Below are 21,854 nucleotides of genomic sequence, written 5' to 3'. Positions count from 1 at the left end.
GAATGTCATTGTCTTCACTTTTAATTTTTGAATTCCACGTTAGCCATTCTCAACACGTTGATGAAATCAAGTTAAAATAAGTGCTTATTCCCCACTCAGATGTCAAACACTAACGTGTTCATTCAAAACAGTGATGCTATCCTAGGATGGGTTTAAAGGTTATGTTGTCTACTTCGTTTTTGGTGTGGTTCTCTGTAATGGAGCTTTCTAGAGCCCCAGAGAGCCCCACTCACACTGAGGACTGTTTGACTGGCACCCCTTAGAATTGGCGCACACAGCCTGTGTGACAGAATGCAGCAGCCCCGAATATTCTCTCTGTATATAAAGAGGTAACGTGCAAATTAGCCGGGACGCTGTAACATCATGACCGCTTAGGAGGAGGCTTCACGCAGGTGGGCGGGAGGGGGCTGTGGTGAGGCAAGCTGTGGCGGCGAGCAGGCCCGCAGAGAACAGGGCCTACCAGCGACGCGCACCTCTGTGCATGAGCTGCAGAGGAAACACCTTTTCTGACCGCTCATTGGCTAAGCTCCCTGTAAGCTGCCTCTCACAGTGTTCTTGGTAACTTGGGTAATAAGAATCCAAGGTGATCTAGGGTTTTTCCACCTCACTCCTGGAGGAAAAAACGAAGGTCCACTGCTGGAGGGTCTAAGAAATATCATATCCTGCCCTAGCCAGTTTGGCTCAGTGGATAGAGCCTCAGCCTGCCGACCGCAGGGTCTGGGTTTGATTCTGTTCAAGGGCATGTACCTAGGATGCAGGCTCCTCCCTGGCCAGTTCCCAGGTCAGGGCTCATGCAGGAGGCAACCAATTGAAGTGTCCCTCTCACATTGATGTTTCTCTCTGTCTTCCCCTCTCTCTTCCACTCTCTCTAAAAATCAACGGAAAAATATCCTCAGGTGAGGATAAAAAGAAAGAAAGAAAGGGCGAAATGTCATATCCTATGAAAGAGACATCTTGAAAATGCCTAAACAAAGTTGTCACTTTTTCGTGATGAAGGCACTAGAGTACATGTTGATGAAAACACCTTGGTGGCTGCAGCAGCCGGCAGTGGCAGCTGCAGGGTGATGGGGGTGGCGCCTTCCCCTGATCAGCCCAGTCACCTCCTGCAGAGGGAGGCCAGAATGTGGCTTAGTAGGACATCCCCTGAGGGTTCCCGAATTGGAGAGGGTGCAGGTTGGGCTGAGGGATCCCCATTCCCCCCATGCATGAATTTCATGCACCGGGCCTCTAGTTTGTAATAATTGGCAAATACAAAAATAAATGTATTAACTTTTACTGTGCTCCAGCAACTTACCTGTTAACAAATACAGCTTGTTTTTATTTAAGGACAGTATTGTGTAGTGAGGGTAGAGTAGGAAATTAATTCTGAGGCATTCCATGTGACTTTTCAGAATTGACTAGATCTAATAACTTTACTTTTTAATGTTTCGTATTTGTGTTTATTTTTTTTTATTTAGAAGGTAGTTTGTGTCAGTGAAGGTATTTATACCAGTTTTTTACTGCATCAAGTTTCTATCCTAGGGGAAGCTTTCTTTCCTGGATTCCCTAGAGTATCTAAACTATAGTGAACAGATTCATGCCAAAACCGGTTTGGCTCAGTGGATAGAGCGTCAGCCTACAGACTGAAAGGTCCCAGGTTCGATTCTGGTCAAGGGCATGTACTTTGGTTGCAGGCACATCCCCAGTGGGGGGTGTGCAGGAGGCAGCTGATCGATGTTTCTCTCTCATCGATGTTTCTAACTCTCTATCCCTCTCAATTCCTCTCTGTAAAAAATCAATAAAATATTAAAAAAATAAAGTAAAATAAACTGTAGTGAACACATTCAAATGATGACCCTTAAGGTTTATAGCTTCTCTTACATGTATTTTCTTGGAGATACAATTATTTTAAGTTTCTAAGAATCCAGAGGGCCTCTTTCTTATATCTTTTAAATCACATCTTAGGAGTTATGCCCTCCAACCTCCCCACAAATCATTTCTCCTTGAATTTCATGCCCAGTTTAATCATCAACAAAATGTGCCCGACCAGTGATTTGTGAGAATGTTTATTAGCATCATAATTGGATACAATTAAATTAAACCTCTGCAATATGTGGGAGAGTAGAGTTGGGACCAGAGTATAAATCAGAATCCTGATCCCTGTGAGAAGGGATCTGGAAGTGCTTCATTAACTTCTGCTATGGGTAGTGCAGCTGGTCAAACCGCGCATGGAACTACAACAAAACACCCTGTGTCACCAATGAGCTCTGTCTCCGAGGATTGCCCGTCAGCTCAGCACAAACCCCTGACTCCTCTAAGAAAAGCAACCCAAAGATGTGTCCTGAAAGTAGGTCAGCAGCATCCTAAGTAAACAATAAAGACGGACTATTTAGAATTTTGAGGTTTTCTAAGCTGGAAAAACCAAAACAAAAATTTCTAACAGAATCTCATACATTCTATAAAATTGAAAAAGAGTTGTGGCAGTAGCATGTATTTTTATTTTTAAGACTTTTTTTTATTTGGAGAGGGAGAGGGAGAGGGAGAGGGAGGGAGGGAGGGAGGGAGGGAGGGAGAGAGAGAGAGAGAGAGAGGGAGAGAGAGAGAGAGAGACATAGATGTGGGATTAAAACGACTTCACAAAAAGGTTCTCAAACATTTTAGTTTGTGGGAAACCCTCCCTCCCCCCTTATATTAAAAGTATCAAGAGCCCCAAAGAACTTTTGTTTGTATGGGTTATAGCATTAATTTTTGTTATAGATGAAAACTAAAAACAAATTTAAATATATTTAGAATTTAAAAATAATGATAAACCCCATTACATATTAACCTAAATAACATTTTTATTAAAAATAACTATATTTTCCAAAACAACCACAAAAAAGTAGAGTTGCATTGTTTTATACCTGTTCAGATCTCATTATTGTTAGGCTTTTAGTGACAGTTGAATTCTCACATCTGCTTTTGCATTCAGTGTTACTATATCATGTTATTAAACTGGAAAACGCCACTGTATATTCATGAGATATTGGGAGTGAAAGAGGCAGATAACCTCTTAGTTTTATTATGAAATTAATTTTGATCTCCCAGACCTACTGAAAGTGTATTAGAAAACCCAAGAGGGTTCTTTGGAAAATTACTGGGCACGTTTGTGAGGGGGAACCCAATTGAAAGTGTAACGTTGAGACAAGATAATGAAAAGATTTAGGTTGTTTGAGTTTGGTCTTTAATATGCAGTGAGGAGCCACTGAAAATTTCTAAGTAGAAGAATGGAATAAATAGAGTTGTGCTTTTAAAAGATTATCATGAAAATAATGCATAGAGTAATTGGGAAGCAATTCTAGTTGAAATATAATTAATTTACGATGGTAAGTAATGTAATGGATATTGAAGTAGAATATATTGTAGTACTCTTCATCTGACTATATAAGAGTCAGAAAGAGCCGAAACCGGTTTGGCTCAGCGGTAGAACGTCGGTCTGCAGACTGAAAGGTCCCAGGTTCGATTCCGGCCAGGGGCATGTATGTCGGTTGCGGGCACATCCCCAGTAGGGGGTGTGCAAGAGGCAACTGGTCGCTGTTTCTCTTTCATGGACATTTCTAGCTCTCTATCTCTCACCCTTCCTCTCTGTAAAAAATCAATAAAATATATTAAAAAAAAAAAAAAAAAAAAGTCAGAAAGAGCAGAGTCCAAACAGTGCTGCCCTAGCTGGGTAATTCAGTTGGTTGGAGTGTTATTTGGTATGCCAAGGTTGGGGGTTTGATCCCCAGGCTGGACACATACAAGAACCAGTGAATGGCCGAGACCGGTTTGGCTCAATGGATAGAGCGTCGGCTTGGGGACTGAAGGGTCCCGGGTTCGATTCCGGTCAAGGCATGTACCTTGGTTGCGGGCACATCCCCAGTAGGGGGTGTGCAAGAGGCAGCTGATCGATGACTCTCTCTCATCGATGTTTCTAACTCTCTATTTCTCTCCATTCCTCTCTGTACAAAATCAATAAAATGTATTAAAAAAAAAAAAAAAAAGAACCAGTGAATGCATAAATAAGTGGAACAACAAATTGGTGTTTTTGTCTCTCTCCATCTCCTTCTCCCCTTTCCTTAAAAATCAATAAATAAAATAATAAATAAAAATAACCAATCCTGAGATTTTGAGCCTGATGAGTGGGAAATTAATATTCCATTAATAGATATAAGGAAAGAAGCAAGGTGGGGAAAGAAAACAATGAATTGTTTTAAACTATATATAAAGCTTTACATTATTATTTTTTAAAATATATTTTATTGATTTTTTTTTTTTTACAGAGAGAAAGGGAAAGAGATAGAGAGTTAGAAACATCTATGAGAGAGAATCATAGATCAGCTGCCTCCTCCACACTTCCTACTGGGTATGTGCCCACAACCAAGATACATGCCCTTGACCAGAATTGAACCTGGGACCCTTGAGTCTATAGGCTGACACTCTATCTATTGAGCCAAACCAGTTAGGGCTATATTATTTTTTATTTTGAGATAATTTTAGTTTTGCAAAAATAACAAAAAGTTTACATATATTCTTTACCCAATTTCCCTTGATATTTGCATATAGGGTACATCCTGTAACTTGTATAACCATAGTACAGCTATCAAAATGACGAAAGTAATATTGTACAATGATATAAATTAAGACCTATTTCAGGTTTCACTAGTTGTTTTACCCTATCTCTAATCCAGTTGGGGATCACCAGTTAGATTTAGTTGTGTCTCTTTAGTATCTGTATCCTCTAATCCACATGTGTCAAACACAAGGCCCGCGGGCCAAATCCGTCCCGCCAGGCCTTGCAATGTGGCCCGCACCGCGCTGTCATCACTGCACTCCGCTGCGTTTCCATCACAATGACAGTTTATGACTGTTCAGTAAACCATTCGGCCCGCGATTTAGGCTGGATTTTAGATTTTGGCCCCTTCTCTGATTGAGTTCGACACCCCTACTCTAATCTGTAACAATTCCTTTCCTTAGACTTTCCTTGCCTTACACAATTTTTTTAATGAAAGAGAAGATGCTTATAATATATGTGATTTTAAAAAAGCAGTATCATTTCATCTCTTTTAAAACGCATAAGGGCCTGAGTAAAATTATTATTTTTTAAAATGTTAAACATTTATTGTAAGAAAACTGAAACAACATAGAAGACATAAATTAAAAGTGACAACCCACTCCAAGGGGGTAACTGCTGTTAATAATTTGCTGTGTATTGTTTTATTTATTTCTTATGTATTCATAATATGTTTATATATTATGGAATTTAATGGGCGGACTTTACTGTAACTTGTATTTTTCAAATAAAAAAACTAGATGATATTCACACAACATTCTTTAATGTCAATATATAGAGATCTTGCCTATTCTCTTTAATGACTGCACAGTGTTTAATGGCTATCTCATGAAACCTTTCCTTATCGATAGACCTTTAGGTTATTCTCAGTTTTTCATAATTATACAAAATACCTCACTGAACAGTCTTATGTATGTATCTTTGGCTATTTTAAAAAATATATATATATATTTTATTGATTTTTTTTTTTTTTACAGAGAAGAAGGAAGAGGGGTAGAGAGTTAGAAACATTGATCAGCTGCCTCCTGCACACCCCCCACTGGGGATGTGCCCGCAACCCAGGTACATGCCCTTGACTGGAATTGAACCTGGGACCTTTCAGTCTACAGGCCAATGCTCTATCCACTGAGCCAAACCACTTGGGGCTATCTTCGACTATTTGGACAATGATTACTATGAGGTGAAATTACCAGGTCAGAAACCATATGCATTTTTTACTTTCACAGTTATTACATACTGTCCTCCAAAAGGTTTTATCTAAACTTACATTCCTTCCAGCAGTGAGTGGCATGTTTATTTCCTACCAGAGCTGTGGATGGAAGTATTCCAATAGGTTGGCAATGATTTGGCTGGGTAGTGGTCTCATGGGTGTTTGCCTATTTATATGTTGCTCTTCCCATTTCCCCCCCTACAAAACACTGTTTTGCTTTTATAACAACCACACACTAATACGATACATAATTAAGAATTGACAGCCAAAACCAGTTTGGCTCAGTGGATAGAGCGTCGGTCTGCCGACTGAAAGGTCCCAGGTTCGATTCTGGTCAAGGGCATGTACCTTAGTTGTGGGCACATCCCCAGTGGGGGGGCGGTGTGCAGGAGGCAGCTGGTTGATGTTTCTCTCTCATCGATGTTTCTAGCTCTCTATCCCTCTCCCTTCCTCTCTGTAAAAAACCAATTAAATATTTATTTTAAAAAAAGAGTTAAATAGTTTAAATATTTTGTCTTTGAGACCTTTTGCTTTTAATCATTATGGGATAAAAGCATGGCTATGAAGGCCTGGGCAAGAGGTCTGAGGGGTTAGTGAAACAGTTATTGGAGGCTCTCTATGGGCGCATCCTGGATTTCAGGGTAGTGGTGGATTAGTAAGAAGTGTTCAAGAAGTGAGGGTCAGTGTCATGAACTGTTCTTTGGAAGGGGCTTCCATTAGCTGTGAGTGTGGTATGGAATTAATCGTTGGCTCTTATAAGGATCCTATGAACATGAGCAATTTGTATAATTCAGTGTTATTTCTTACAGAGAGTGGAACGAGGAGCAGAGGAGGGGGTTACTATCCCTAACATTTCCTTCTGGAGTAACATAAGAATCACTGAATTGTTTTCGATACTCTATATGTATCTGTGATGCTAGAATTGGATAAATAACAATGCTAGTTATGCCTAGCCGGTGTGGCTCAGTGGTTGAGCATTGACCTATGAACCAGGAGATCGCTGTTCGATTTCCGGTCAGGTTGCAGGCTCGATTCCCCTAGTAAGGGGCATGCAGGAGAGAGCCAATCAATGATTCTCTCTCATCATTGATGTTTCTATCTCTCCCTTTCTCCCTACCTCTCTGAAATCAATAAAAATACTTTTATATTTGAGAAAACTAATCAGATAAGGTATATTCTGAAAACCTGGAATAAACATATTAAAAGGGGAAATTTAATGAGTAAAAGTGGTCAGAGAAGAAGGGAGAGAGGTGGAAACATCCATGATGAGAAAGAATCATTGATCTGCTGCCTCCTGCAGGCCTCCCACTGGGGATCCGGCCAACAATCTGGGCAGGTGCCCTGACCAGTAATCAAACTGTAACCTCCTGGTTCACAGGTGGACACTCAACCACTGAGCCACACTGGCCGGGCATGGTCCTTGATTTCTTTCTTTTTTTTTCTTTTTTTTAAAAAAAAGTTTAAATGAGACTTTTTAAAATATATTTTATTGATTTTACACAGAGAGGGATAGAGAGTTAGAAACGTTGATGAGAGAGAAACATCGACCAGCTGCCTCCTGCACACCTCCCATTGGGGATGTGCCTGCAACCGAGGTACATGCCCTTGAACAGAATCGAACCCGGGACCTTTCAGTCCGCAGGCCGATGCTCTATCCACTGAGCCAAACCGGTTTCGGCGGTCTTTGATTTATGTCTTATCTAAAAATACTCTGGCTGCTCAGCAGACTAAGGGCCAGAAAAGTAGGTTTTTGTTTGATTGGTTGTAGTTTTTGTTTGTTTTATATTATTACCTTCCTAGCATATCTCGGGATTCTTTATTTTTCTTTTTTCAAATTCAAGATCTGCATTTTTAAGGGTGGATATTATATATGTACTGTGCCTTTTTTTTTTTTTTTTTTTTTTTTGTCATTCTGTCTGTACCTAAGCACTGTGGTTTTAGTTACATATATTTCCAAATAGTACTAGTATAATGGCATATTTCCAGGCATGTTTTGACAAAAAGAAAGACTATTAGAAATTGTCTCTTAAAAAGTCTAGGATGTGTAATTTCCTCACCAAAGCATTAGCACTGTTATTAGAATGGTCAGTGTGACTATTAAGAATGTTTAATGTACCATCAGCTGCCCCTTTCCTATAAGTGAGCTTAAAAACCTGGCCTTTGTAGGAGTTCCACTGTTAGATTTTTCTCTCTGATCCTTAGCTCTAACTTCCCTTTACAGAAGAGGTAGAATCAGGGCACGAAAATATAAGAACAAGACAACCTGTATTTTTCTGCAATATTTTAATGGGATTTCAAGAACTGTTTCACATTTTAAATCTGAACATGATTCAACTAAAATATGGTTTAGGTTTTATTTTTTGTTAGTAAACAAAATAAATTTGTATGTATTTATGTATAATGTATAATGATTTATGTATAATGACTTAGTCACATTATCCGTAGTTTTTAAACCACAATTAGAGACTGTATTTCTAATGAACTAGTTTTCTAGTTAAAAATAAGGGCAAAGAAATCTCATTTACCCATATATATACTAATGTTTATAAAACGCCACGTGATGACTAATTTCAGAAGCAATCTCCTAAGAGCCCAAATTAGAAAACTTAAATAAAGCACAGTCCTTCTAAAATGGGACTGTCATTTGGGAACTGCTCCTCCCCCAGTCATTTAAACTAGTTAAATAGTGACAGTCGCTACAAGAGAACTGGATGATTCTTAGCCATTTTACATTATTTTTTAACATTTATTTGAATGCTTCCTGTGTGCCAGAGATTGCTATACTCTTTACACGTGTCATTTCACTTGTTGGTCATAGAAACAACGGGTGAAAGCAGCAGTGTTCCCTTACATGAAAGAAAACAGATTAGGAGAGGGGGAGGGGGGAATGTTTTGCCTAATGTCACCCGGCAAGTGTCTGACAGCACCTGGACTTGAACTTCAAAGCCTTGCTTCTGAACCACGATTGCGAAATCAGAGACTGAAATCTTCCTCTTTATTGCTTAACTATCCCTGGACCAAAGGAGCTGCTAACTGTTAGTTAATTCCTGTCGGGAAGAGGAGCACTCACAGCTGTGGAAACAACAGCAACAAAACCAAAAATGAAAGTGCCCGAGTGGACTGGAGGACTTGGAGGAGGGAGACCTGAGTTTGCACTTGGCTGGGTTACTTAGCTCCTATCACTTTCTCCGGAAAGCCTCTCCCTACCACGTCCTCTTCTTGTTTTTCTCTGTTAGAAAGCTGAACTCCCTGAAAGAATCACCCTGTTGGAATGATTCTAAGATGCACCGCATTTTTATTTTAAGTAAAATCAGTATGGATCTTATCTTAAAATTAGTTGGCAGCATTCCTCCTTAATCATCGGTACCTAAAATAAGGATGTGACTTATGGTGGCATGTTAGATTTGGCCAAACGCAGTGTTTGGTTTACATGTGTTCCCAAGAAAATGTCTACATTTTCCCCCATGGTTTTAAATACCAGGTATAAACAAGGGTTTTCCACTTTCTAGTCCAGTATTCTTCTATGCTCCAGTCCTATAAAATTTCCCTTGCTATCACTGGGGTCACAGATTTTATGTCTGCTTCCCAACTTAGCTTGTCTTCTAGTGTTCCCTCCTCTCAGACAATAGCATCTACATTAGTACATTTGTGAACTAAAAAGCCAGAGGTTCGGCCTTCCAGGGTTTGAATCCCACTTCCGCCTCACACAGACCAGTGTTGTGAACACACGGTGAAGCGAGTCACCGGTAACACGGGGAGCGTCATCACACCTACCTGTGAGGATTGACGGTTAGGACAGCAAAACATGGAGTGCTAGGTGCCACTAACCGTCACATGTATCTGTGACCTCTCTCCTTACTCAGCACATGTAATTCACTCATCATCGCACCCTCTGGTAGGTAGACTCTTTAGAATATCTCAGATTCCCCCACTTTCATCTTGTTGCCACTTCTCCAGTCCAAGCCCCTGTTCTTCTTGCCTGTAGTAACTAATCTTGTAGCTTCTACTCTTTCCCATCTCTAATCCATTCAAGTTCTTAGACCCCTAGAGACAGTCTTTAAATCAGATCATGCCACTGCTTAAAACCCTTCCCAACACACTGGTATAAAACCCCAAATCCCTAACATGGGTAATCTGTTCTCAGTTTTATGCTTAGCCTCTGCCTGCTTTCAACCTCATTTTATGCCACTCTACCTCACGGTGTTGCTCGTTTCTCCCAAAACTCCCACTCAGTTTTCGGCTTAGGTCCCTCTTCCTCAGAGACAGTGCCTGATCTTCCAAACTAAATTAGGTTCTTCAGTCCTACTGTATAGTTCTTTAAAAAAAAAAAAAAAATTTTTTTTAAATTGATTTCAGAGAGGAAGGGAGATTGAGAGAGAGGTTGAAACATCATTGATGAGAGAGAAGCATTGATTGGCTGCATCCTGCATGCCCTCTACTGAGAATCAAGCTCACAACCCGGGCATGTGCCCTGACAAATCAAAACCGTGACCTCTTGGTTCTTAGGCGATGCTCAGTTCTTTATCATGAATGTATACTTTTTATACTTGGAGGTCAGTTCCTTCCCAACTGAAAGTAAAGGGAATGAGGTGATTTCTCCAAGGTCATAGAGCTTTAGTGATGGTAAAACTGGAATGCCAATCCAGGACTGTCATCTCCATGGTCCTTCCTTTGCTTCTTGATGGCAGAAAAGAGAATATGAATCAATGTGCTAATCAAAATATGGCCTTCTTTTCATTTAACTTTTGGGTTGTTCCTTTAGGAGTCATCTCTGTGTGAGCCTTCATTCTCCCAAATTAGATTACAAACCTGTTGAAGTAAGGCCTATTTCATATAGATGATATACCTAGTACTTATATAAATTGCCTTGCCTATAGTAGTTTCTCATTAAAAAAAACCTATTTTAATCCATTTAATCTTTTCAAGGTTTGACGCTGTCTCATGAATTACTCTTCTTCCCATGAGTGACAGAGTTCATTTTGTTGTCTTCTTTTATGCTAATGCAATGTTTTGTTTATTCTGTCCATTAATAACTAATATTTGAGAACATTTACCAGGTACAGTATTAATGGAACGTAGTCTAAGAGAAGTTCAATTTACATTTTCAAAAAATATGTTAAAAATTATGTTAATCTACCTACTTTTATGTATAGTTCTTTGACTGTAAGATAGGACATTTGGTTTACTTCACTAATGGGAATATCTCTTAATGCTGGATGGCCTCTTTTGGTATTTCTTCTGCTCTTGATGTTTGGCATAGTTACCTGTGATTGTTTGAATGGAGTTGTGGCCAGGTACTCATCATATTTACTTCAAACAAGAGTACATAACTGATTACTACAGGAATGAGGAGGTAGATGGGCAGTGCAACTGCCCAATACTTTTGAAGCCAGTAGGTTCAGCCTAAGGAATTTGGCCAAGATTCAGGCATAAAAGCCCATATGAGATATAGTATGAATCCAAATTCGGAGCTTAAGAAAAACAAAACAAAGCCATAACTTGATCTTTCTGGCAATGGAGATGATGAATTTTCCACTATTGCACTGGGACTTTAGATAATCAGTGTGGAGAGCCCAGGGCGGAGAGAGGAAACACTGAGCGGGAGGCTCAGTGGCTACAGCTCCCCCACCCCCCACCCCCCACCCGGGGCTTGGCCACATTTTGTTTTCATATTTTGAATTGAACCAGGCGCCTAAACTGATTTTAACGTGAAGTTGATAATTTGTGTCTTATGGATCATTATGCTGTTTTACTGGAAAAATAACTAGCCTTACGTATTTTGTTTCACTTCAGGAATTAAGTGACCTACAGCGTGACCCGCCTGCTCACTGCTCCGCCGGGCCCGTGGGAGACGACTGTAAGCTCTGCTTTTTTGCTAGCGTTTTGCTACAGTTAGTAATACAGGTTCTAACCTTTGTTAATGACTCCAAAACTCCTTTTTTTGTTTCAGTGTTCCACTGGCAAGCAACTATTATGGGACCTGTAAGTATGACTCCTATATATGAAATTAATCCCGTGCCATATTTACTTCTTGCCGTTTCCCCTTTGATCAGATATTTGTGGCTCGGGTTGAATTTTCTTGTGTCTGAATCACCGGGGAAGCAAAATATAATTACAGGGTTTATGATGTTTGTCTACAGCTCTGATGGTGAATCCTTCTAGGATCATTGTGATGTGTTTCCCTTTGCCACATCCTTGATCAGTTACACATAATCCTGGATCACCCACAATTTGTAACCAGGCTGTGTGTTTCCTTTGTCTTTTTTTTTTTTTTTTTTAGCACACAAAAATACAATTGTTCAGAACTAAGCATAGTAATTATCCTCACACCAGCCGTTTTAGTAGGTCAGAAATAAATGTAAGTAACCCAGTAATGAATTCCTACAAGTAACAAATACCAGTTTTGCACTAAGTTTTATCACTTCCCATTTGTGAGAGAGAGCTGATAAAATATTGTAGTGAGTCTGTCTTTGTCACCTCATGAATTTACTGCTTTTATTTTCCTTGGATTATCCTGAAGTCAGAATGAGCTGCTATTTTATGAGTGGCTTTTCTCAACACTTACTGCCTTTGTTTGTTAAGGTTGTTTCTACCCCCAAGAGGCAGTTATGACTAGAAAGAGGCTTTCCTTTCTATGAGCAAAAATGATTGTACAAGAGCAGGCACTGATAACTCAAAGATGCTTTCTGGGAAACATGGTAACATGTTTCCATGAACATCTTTCTCTCTCCTCTTCCCCACAAAGAGCTTTATCTTGTCTTTATAACTTAAAGAACAAAACAATTACTGATTTTTCGGAGGAGTACTGGGCAAGTATCTCAGTTACTAAATTGTTAGGTTAGCCTTTTAAAGGGTAAAATCAACATTTATTTAAACAACGTTTAAGAATCTGGTTGTTTTTGTTTTTCATTGCTTACAAAGAACCTTCAAAATACTATCTTTTAAAGACCCGTTTTACCACGTGAATTATAGCCCTTCAAAAATATTTCTTAGGTGAATTACATGTAGCAAATGGTTATAATTATGTTGCTCATACTCCCTTTATTTTAGCAATGTAAACATGTTATTCTATCATATTATTTGAAAATCTAAACAGAACATGACTGTCAATTGTAATTTACTTATGTTTTCTACATTCCTTATTGTTTTTTATGAACTAGAATTAAGCAACACATGCAGGAAGAATAATTATACAGTGCAGTCCTCTAATATATATGCAGAAACTTAAGGAAGAAGTAATGATAGTCTTGCTATTATAACCAAAATGTTAATACAACATGATAAATTTAATTAAATATAAAGGAATTAAAATAAAATTTTAGCTATTTTTTTGCTACCTTTAAAAAAAAAGTAACTTTTCTTCCTCACTTGTAGCATATTTTCTAATTGCTATAAAGATTCTTGGCCAAATTTAGATTCTTCTTGATTCCTAATTTGATAGTTTCATGAATATTGAATTTATTAGTTTTGTTTGGAGCCTTTTCACATTATTTTACAAATTATTATTGAATGAAGATTTGCCATCTAAATTGTGTAATGCTGTTCCTTAGCCTATCCTTTTCATAACTTGTTCTCTTCAGTTTCTCTCCATTTTTAAAAAATATATATATTTTTGTTGATTTTAGAGAGGAAGTGAGAGGAGAGAGAGAGAGAAATGTCAGTGATGAGAATCATTGATCAGCTGCCTCCTGCACACCCCACCCTGGGGATCGTGTCCTCCGCCCCAGGCATGTGCCCTGACCAGGAATGGAACCATGACTTCCTGGCTCATAGGATGACGCTAAACTCTTAAGCCACACCGGATGGGTTCATTTCCATTTTTGCCCCTTAAAGGACTATCAGGACTTCAGTTTCATAAATTAGAAAGTAAATACTAGCCCCAGCCCTTTTTTTCATACTGATTACTGCCACAGAAAATTATTCTTTTCTTACAGTAGTCTTGTGTGTATAGTGATATTTAAAAATCTGTACTCATAAACAGATTTGATTGGGCAAGTCACACAACTGTGTGTGTCCTATTTTTTAATTTGTTTTAAACTCTTTAATGTTGACATAATAGTTGGAAAATCCTCCTCCGTACGTGCAAAAGAAAGTCTCTTTTGCACGTAAGTAAAAGATTTGAACTTTTGACAAAATGATGGCATGTTTGTCAAACTGACATATTTTGGGTGGGGAGGGGGCTTATTTTAGGTTATCAAATAAATGTAGTAATCAAACACTGATGCAAATGTTTTGTGATTTCAGCCCGATAGCGCATATCAAGGCGGAGTCTTCTTTCTCACTGTACATTTTCCGACAGACTATCCTTTTAAACCACCAAAGGTATTTTTACTTTTGTGATTGATGACTCCTATGTCAGGGGTGTATCCAGAGATATTTTTATTATGTCCAAGACAAGTTAACATGTTCAACTGTTCAATAAAGCTATGAGTCTGAAGTATGCTTTCTTACTAAAAAAAATTGTATTATGTTTGTAAAACGAAAGGCAGTATCTGCTATGCTGTAAATTAGGTTCCTTTCTTTTCCTCTTCATTAGATCTCTGTAGTTTGGGTTTTATGGTTAAGAAACCAGACTTTTCCATTTAGGGGATTATTTTTCCAAAGTTGATTCTCTTTTCTCAGTTTTAAATATTCAACAAGCATTTATTGAACACCTACCATGATCTGTGACATTAGAGAATACAAAAGTAAATAAAGACACAGTCCTTTTATTTAGTGCTGGTAGGAGGGATAAAAAAACATGTTCTTATTCAACTTAGTTTAAATGAGATCTAAAGAGGGAACAAATGATGGGGAAATCAGGAGGGAGAAAATCATTAACTTCTGTCCTTCAGGAAACAATTATTATTTTTTTAAATTATAAGAGAAGCTCATTTAGAAAGTTACAGAGGTAGTAGAAATGAGCCAGCTGGGCTCGTAGGCTTGGGAAACAAGTTACAGAAGCAAAAGATGGGCCCTTCAAGCTTAGGAGAGAGAGAGGCAGATGTAACACACCTCGGGGGAGGAGAGGGGCCAGGGAAAGGTGCAGGTGTGCTCTGGAGAGGACAGCAAATAATTATTTTAGATTTTTAAAAATATCTGAATAAAGTTATTCTATATAATAAAAGCCTAAAATGCTGTCTGTCATCCATTCAGTAAATCAAAGTGTAATATGCTAATGATATGATGGTGACATGCACTGACCACCAGGGGGGCGATGCTCTGACAGCTAGGTTAGCTTGCTGCTGGGGTCCTGTAAATAGGGACTGAGCCAGATGGGCCGAACATCCCCTGGAGTCCCCCTGCAGTCCCTCCCTGGCTGGCCAGCCTCCTGGATCCCTCCCCGACCCTGATTGAGCACGGGTGGGGTCCCTCGGCCTGGCCTGCACCCTCGAGCAATCTGGGACCCCTCCGGGGATGTCGGAGATGCAGGAGCTGCCCCCTGGTGGTCAGTGCCCATCCACAGGGGGAGTGCCACTTAGCCAGAAGCCAGGCTCATGGCTGGCGAGTGCCATGGGGAGCGAGCCTACGCTAGCAGTTGGATATTTGCAGGGTGGGCTAAGAGGCCCCATCCCTGAATGCATGAATTTCATGCACCGGGCCTCTAGTATACACATGAAATGGCATAAAAACAAGTCTTGTGGGAGATTAGGATTCCTGGTGGATTTCTTAGGACACGTTACAAACTCAGGCCCCTCCACTTTCCCCCAGAAGGGGTCAGCACCCTATTTTTAGACGTTAGTGTCACTTCCAGGTATCCTTGATAATCAAATTAAGAAAAGGATTACTTTAGGGGATCATTAAAGCCATGGTTAATTACTTCAGCTGCTACTCAGCAGTCATATCAGCTCTTATATTTATTGCACTCTCCAAAAATATTTCAGTTTCTTGCTGGAGGTGGCGGAGTTGGGGGGAGAGGAAGAAGGGGGAACATGGGTGGAGAAAGTGGGAGAGTGGGAAAACTTTATCTGCTTTCACATCTCCAGTAGCTAAAATTTTGTGTACACAAAGTGGATGTTCATTCAATTTATGTTGAATACATTTCTCTACTAGGTTGCTTAAATTTAAAGGCATTTTACCTTAGAGTAAGCTGGTTCTGTTTTGTTCATGGATTGTCACATTTTTATTTTGTTTTGTGTTATATTTAGATTGCTTTCACAACAAAAATTTATCATCCAAACATAAACAGTAATGGAAGTATTTGTCTTGATATCCTGAGGTCACAGTGGTCACCAGCTCTGACTGTATCAAAAGGTAATTTCATTTATCAGATATATGACAGTTGATAATAGTGAAACAAGAAAAACACAGAAGTATCTAAGGCCCAACGTTTAAAAAAAAAACAAAAAATCTGTTTTATCCTGCTTTGATTTTGTTTGATTTTGCTTTGCTTTCGAAGCTCTTATATGTATCCTTTTTAGCTTTTTTATGTTTTTATTTATTTCAGAGAAGAAGGGGGAGGGAGAAAGAGATGAAAATATCATGATGAGAGAGAATCATTGATTGGCTGCCTCCTGCATGCCCCCTACTGGGAATTAGGCTCACAACTCAGGCATATACCCTGACTAGGAATCAAACCGTGACCTCCTGGTTCATAGATTGATGCTCAACTACTGAGCTACACCAGCCAGGCCTCTTTAGCCTTTAACAGTTAATTTGATTGGGGTGGTATTGGTAAGCAGATCTAAATGATGAAGTAAGAGAAATTTAAAATGTTAGAGGTAGAAATTTGGGGATAAGCCTCTTGACATTTTACCCTTTAGTTTTAGCTTATCTCTTTAAAAAGAGGAAGTGCGCTAGCCGCTTGGCTCAGTGGATAGAGCATCAGCCTGGGGACTGAAGGGTCACAGGTTCGATTCTGGTCAAGGGCATATGCCTGGGTTGTGGACTCAATCCCCACTAGGGGGCGTGCAGGAGGCATCCGATCAATGATTATCTCATCATTGATGTTTCTATTTCTGTCTTCCTCTTTGAAATCAATAAAAAATAAAAAATAAAAATAAAATAAGAGAGAACTAAATATATGATTTTAGGGCCCACTGTCCCATTTATTAAATGGAATTATTGACATAATGATTAAAGGTTTACATTTGTTTTACTTCATCTAAGAAGAAATATCAGATTAGGTTGATAAAATAAATGATTTAAGACATATTTCACATTTTAGAATGATGCAATACATATAACATTATTCTAAACTAATGATTTTCAATGTTTTTCATCTATGACACAAACAAACTAATTATTAAAATCCTGTGACACACCCAAAAAATATATTTTTCCTGATCTGAGAAAAAATACATATATTTTGATTCATTCACACCAGACAGCTATTGTTGTGTTTGCTATTGTCATTTTTTTATTTGGTAATCTAAGGAAAAAGATGTCAGTGCCCCTGACTAAATGCTCTGGTATTGTGTGTTTTAAAAATTCTTCAGCATACCAGATGAAAATCACTGCTCTAAACTTTGAGTAATCAATAGCATTATCATAATGACTAATACATACACCATGTGGATTCTTAACTTTCAGTAATCTGTAACTTTGTTCTTTGCTAAATTATCAGATGTGTACTCTGAATCCCTTTTTGTTTTTTTTAGCAAACACTATTTGCTTTGTGAATCCTCTTAATTCAAGTCTTGTTTATCTAAACAGAAGAGCACCTGACAGTTGGAAAATATTGTTTTGAGTTAGAAGCATCTGCCCCTGAAGTAACTTGGTAGATTTTCCTTTTATAAAATTTAAGGAAATTGTTTCTCTTGAAGGATTCATGGAGAGATCCTTGGTCATTTAAAAATTAAAAGAAATAAATGCTACCTGAATATATGACTTGTTTTTAAAAGCGATGAGGTTTATAGGAAACAGATTCTACAGCCATCATTTTTTCAAGTATTAGGTAAATAATAGCCCTTTATGTCCGTCAGTTATTTGTGAATGGCAGTTTTTCTGACCTAAAATGTTCGTATAAAATGTTCATGTAGATTCCGTTGTCTTTTAAAAAATATTTCCCATAGTGTAACTGTTATGCACTAGACTAGATGTAGGCAAGATTCTGTGCCAAAGGGTTATTCAAACTCATATGCTCTTTCCTGGAAGGGCATCAGAAGCTATAATTCATTTGGCATACGCAGCTAAATACTTACACATACAAAGGAAATGGCAGACTGCCAGATGTTGAACATTTATCTTCTGACGTTGGTAGCTTTTTATAAAGCATAATTAGTATTGATGCTTTCTGGTAACTATCTTTAATAACAGTTTCAAATGGCCTCAGTTTCCTCAAAGCTAAAGTGAGAATTATGATAATATTACTACATAGGGTCACTATGCACCTGACACATAGTAAGCACACATAATTTCCACTTTAAGCAAAGCTAAAGTGGGACTTATGACAATATTACAACATAGGGTCACTATGCACCTGACATATAGTAAGCACACAAATGAGTCAACATCCTCTTTTCCTTATCTTAAAACATTGGATTTTTGTGCGTAATAGTGAAGTCAGGGCCCGTGGCTGGGCAGCAGGACTGGGGAGACGAGGAACTCGCCTCTTGCTTATTTTGTAAGGTAGCTTATACCTACTACCTACAATACAAATGTTTTAATGTCTTTTGATTTTTATCTGGGAACTTTCTGGAGACATTAGCCCAGATAATCGTGGTTAAATATGCAATGGAAGATAAGGAAGGTAAATTAAATCTTAGTTTTAATATTAGTGCTCTTAGCACCAGCTTTTCATGTCATCTAAGAATCAACTTTGCTTTCTAAGTTCACCCGTGGAATGTGACGAATAGGAAAAGATAAGGGAACATAGTAGAGGAGGCTGACAATCCAAAGTCTTTCCAAAAATCCCATGACCCCCTCAGAAGTGGCGGCATGCAGTGAAGGCAGAAGAGGAACCAATCTTGTTCCCTCTTTTTTCAGATACTTAGATTTGTGTGTGTGGCTATTTGTATTGGTATTTGATGTAATGTGGCAAGAAACAACTATTTTTAAAATTTTCATCTATATTTAAAAATGTACAACTATTGACTTTATTTTTATATGTATGTGATACAAATAATATACATGGAATAAAAGAGTCGTTGAGAAAATTATTACAAATCTTCCTTCTTTGTGGACACTGTATAGCACTAAGCCAAAGTGAAAAAGTACATAGCACAATGTCCAAATGGTAACTGTAATTTGATTGCTTTACCTTGAACTGATTAGAACACAGATTTTCTGCATTAAAATAGAATAAAATGGACAGTTTTCTCTACAAAAATATTTCTAAGAGACATCTAAAATTAGGATGCTATTCTAAAAAGTTTTTTATTATGTATCATTTGGGGTATGTGTGTGTTACCAAAATGTTTTTGTAAAAAACACTTGAATTTAAAGGTTATAATAGCTACTTTAGAGGTACACGTTTTTTAAGTAAATAGAAATTCAAATACAATTTAAACCTTAAAAATTATAACCTTTCAATTAATATATACTATAGTAATTTTATAATTTTAAACATTAAAAATACTTGCTACTAGCTATAGTCTAAAATGTAATTGAATGTGTTTTGTTTTCTTTATAAGTTCATTGTCATATTCAATGAAATTATTTTTACATATGTAATTGCATAAAGAAGAAAGATTATTATCTAATATGGTGTTCTCTTTTCAATATAGTTTTATTGTCCATATGTTCTCTACTTTGTGATCCTAATCCAGATGACCCCTTAGTACCAGATATTGCACAAATCTATAAATCAGACAAAGAAAAGTAAGTGTTTACTATATTTACTTCTGTTTGTATATATTTCTTTGTGGTCTACCAAAATATAAGTATTGCCAATATATTTAACAATACATTTAGTTGTACTTACTATACTTACATTGATTTTTGTTTTTCTTTCCAGTGTAGTAAACCTTTCTTTTTAAACTTTATTAGTTGTTTTTTTGTTTGTTTGTTTGTTTGTTTTTACAAAAAAACAGTCTTATTCCTTTACACATATTGTTTAATCCTTTATTTTTTAACTAGAGGCCCAATGCACAAAATTCGTGCAAGAGTAGGCCTTCCTTCCCCCGGCTGCCAACACCGGCTTCCCTCGAAGCCCTGACTTCATCTGGAAGGACGTAAAATTAGCCTATTACGCTTTTATTATTATACATAGTACACCTTCTGTATTTGCACAGTATGTTATGTTTTTGGTAGGAAATAACTATATATAATTCTAGGGAGTAAATTTAAAAATTCTAAGGCGTAAATTTGATAATTGGAAAGTGTTGGATGTTATATTCTTAATCTCCCACGGAAAAAAGTTATTCCTAAGTCACCCAAACTGACCTAGTTTTCAAGCTGCTTCATCTTACTGGTACCATATATTCATTTGTAATTTATAAATAATGCTCATTGCCTTTTATAGATCATTATTATAAATTGCTATTTTTTTTTCATTTTGTTATTTATAATTTAGGTATGTTTTCATATAGGTTGTTCACAAATCCATCAGGTAAAAATTTGACTTCAGTTTTCTGTTTTATTTATTCATAAGGTTAAGTCACATTGACCCAATAATTGGTATACATATGATTACTGCACATAAGCATAGGAAGGTAGAATATACTGTTTTATGTAGATAGATCTTCTAAAAGATTCAACTTGTATGTTTTTACTATATCCCTTTTGTATGCCTACAGATACAACAGACACGCAAGAGAATGGACTCAGAAATATGCAATGTAAAATAAAAAAAATTTTCATATATACCAGAGTACTGTAAAATCTAGGTTTTTTTCAATATTAGCAGTAAATTGAGCACTGTTTACTGTTTCATTGTATCATGAAATCCTTTGATTTTTATCCATTTTAAATGTATTTCTGAAGCAAGACTAAACCAACTTTCAAAAACACCCTTAAGACTGTGATGAGAGCATTTATCATTTTGTATGCATTGAGAAGGACATTTATTATGGATTTTAAGATACTTGGACATCTGCATCTTCAGCTTACAAGATCTACAAAGCATCTGAAAAGTAACCAAATTATTTTTTGCTGAAATTAGATGTTTTTACATGAGAAATACTGTATGTGTTGTCTGTGTCGTCAGTTTTATAAATCTATTCAGATTTCATTCTTTGTTAGCTCACTTTATAATTTGTATTTTTTTACTGTATAGACTAAATATATTCTATTTACATGTATGTCAACTCATTACTTTTTTCCTGTGAACAGTATTGAAAAAAACCGAACAGCTGATAATTAAATGAATTAACTGTCTCTCTCCCTTGTCTTAGGGTTTTCTGTGTAGATCAATTGCAGATTTCTTAAACCTGAATGATCTTTACACTGTAATTCTCAGTATACTGATTATGGAGAAACACTTGTTTTGATTTTGTTATACTTGACTTAACTTTATTGCAATGTGAATTAATTGCACTGCTAAGTAGGAAGATGTGTAACTTTTATTTGTTGTTATTCACATTTGAATTTTTTTTCTGTATAGGCAATATTATAATGACACCTTTTACAGATCTTAATGTAGCTTTTCCATATAAATAAAATGCTTTTTCTACTACTTGTCTTGATTACTTAAAAAGATAAAATCATACTTTATAAGTAAAGGATCAAAACTCTATGTTAAATTTTGCAATGAAATTAATTCCCAATTGTGAGACTAAGTTCTGTTGATTTGGCTAATTAACCACCATTTATATACATTTTATTGCTTTAGCTTTTTATCTGTTCAATAAATTGTCTGTCTGAAGGTGATATAGTTTGGTCCCTTGTTATAGAAGAGAATTTAGAATAAGTTAGGGTTTGTCTTGGATCACAACTAACATGGATTATTTACTGAAGTACTAAATTGTGTGTGTATAAGATAGGGTCACCCACACTGAAGAAAGTCTTCATAGACCTGAAGAATAATTAGGTTAATCTATTAAAATATCACTGTGATGTAACTGTAATTGCATTTCGTCACATTTTAAAATTTAGAATTTCCAAAATAGAATTTTAGTGCCATCCAGTTTGAAATAGAACATCCTTTTTTTTTTTTTTTTTAACTATAGGAGTTCTAGAGAAAATTCTAAAATGATGCTTCTCCTGGCTTTATAA

The 21,854-nt window shown here is 37.2% G+C and overlaps 1 protein-coding gene and 1 pseudogene across 3 annotated transcripts in view; one reads left to right on the top strand and one right to left on the bottom strand.

Annotated features, from left to right (window-relative positions):
* Nucleotides 1-21,315, top strand: part of UBE2D1 (ubiquitin conjugating enzyme E2 D1) — a 37,242-nt gene extending 15,927 nt beyond the window's left edge. The window contains exons 2-8 of one of the 3 annotated variants that reach the window (XM_036438425.2): nt 11,574-11,637; nt 11,731-11,762; nt 14,025-14,102; nt 15,908-16,013; nt 19,427-19,520; nt 20,293-20,343; nt 20,438-21,315. In XM_036438425.2, the coding sequence (XP_036294318.1) occupies nt 11,574-11,637; nt 11,731-11,762; nt 14,025-14,102; nt 15,908-16,013; nt 19,427-19,520; nt 20,293-20,343; nt 20,438-20,483 (471 nt within the window). In that variant the 3' untranslated portion in view covers nt 20,484-21,315. The remainder of the gene's footprint in view (nt 1-11,573; nt 11,638-11,730; nt 11,763-14,024; nt 14,103-15,907; nt 16,014-19,426; nt 19,521-20,292; nt 20,344-20,437) is intronic. The other 2 variants (XM_045581862.1, XM_036438426.2) reach the window with 2 other exon arrangements.
* LOC118718983 lies at nt 10,904-11,520 on the bottom strand (annotated as a pseudogene).
* Nucleotides 21,316-21,854: the final 539 nt, after the last annotated feature.

This window comes from Pipistrellus kuhlii, unplaced genomic scaffold (genome assembly GCF_014108245.1).
Source record: "Pipistrellus kuhlii isolate mPipKuh1 unplaced genomic scaffold, mPipKuh1.p scaffold_m20_p_15, whole genome shotgun sequence".
Taxonomy (NCBI): domain Eukaryota; kingdom Metazoa; phylum Chordata; class Mammalia; order Chiroptera; family Vespertilionidae; genus Pipistrellus; species Pipistrellus kuhlii.
This window is presented reverse-complemented; position numbering and strand designations above follow the sequence as displayed.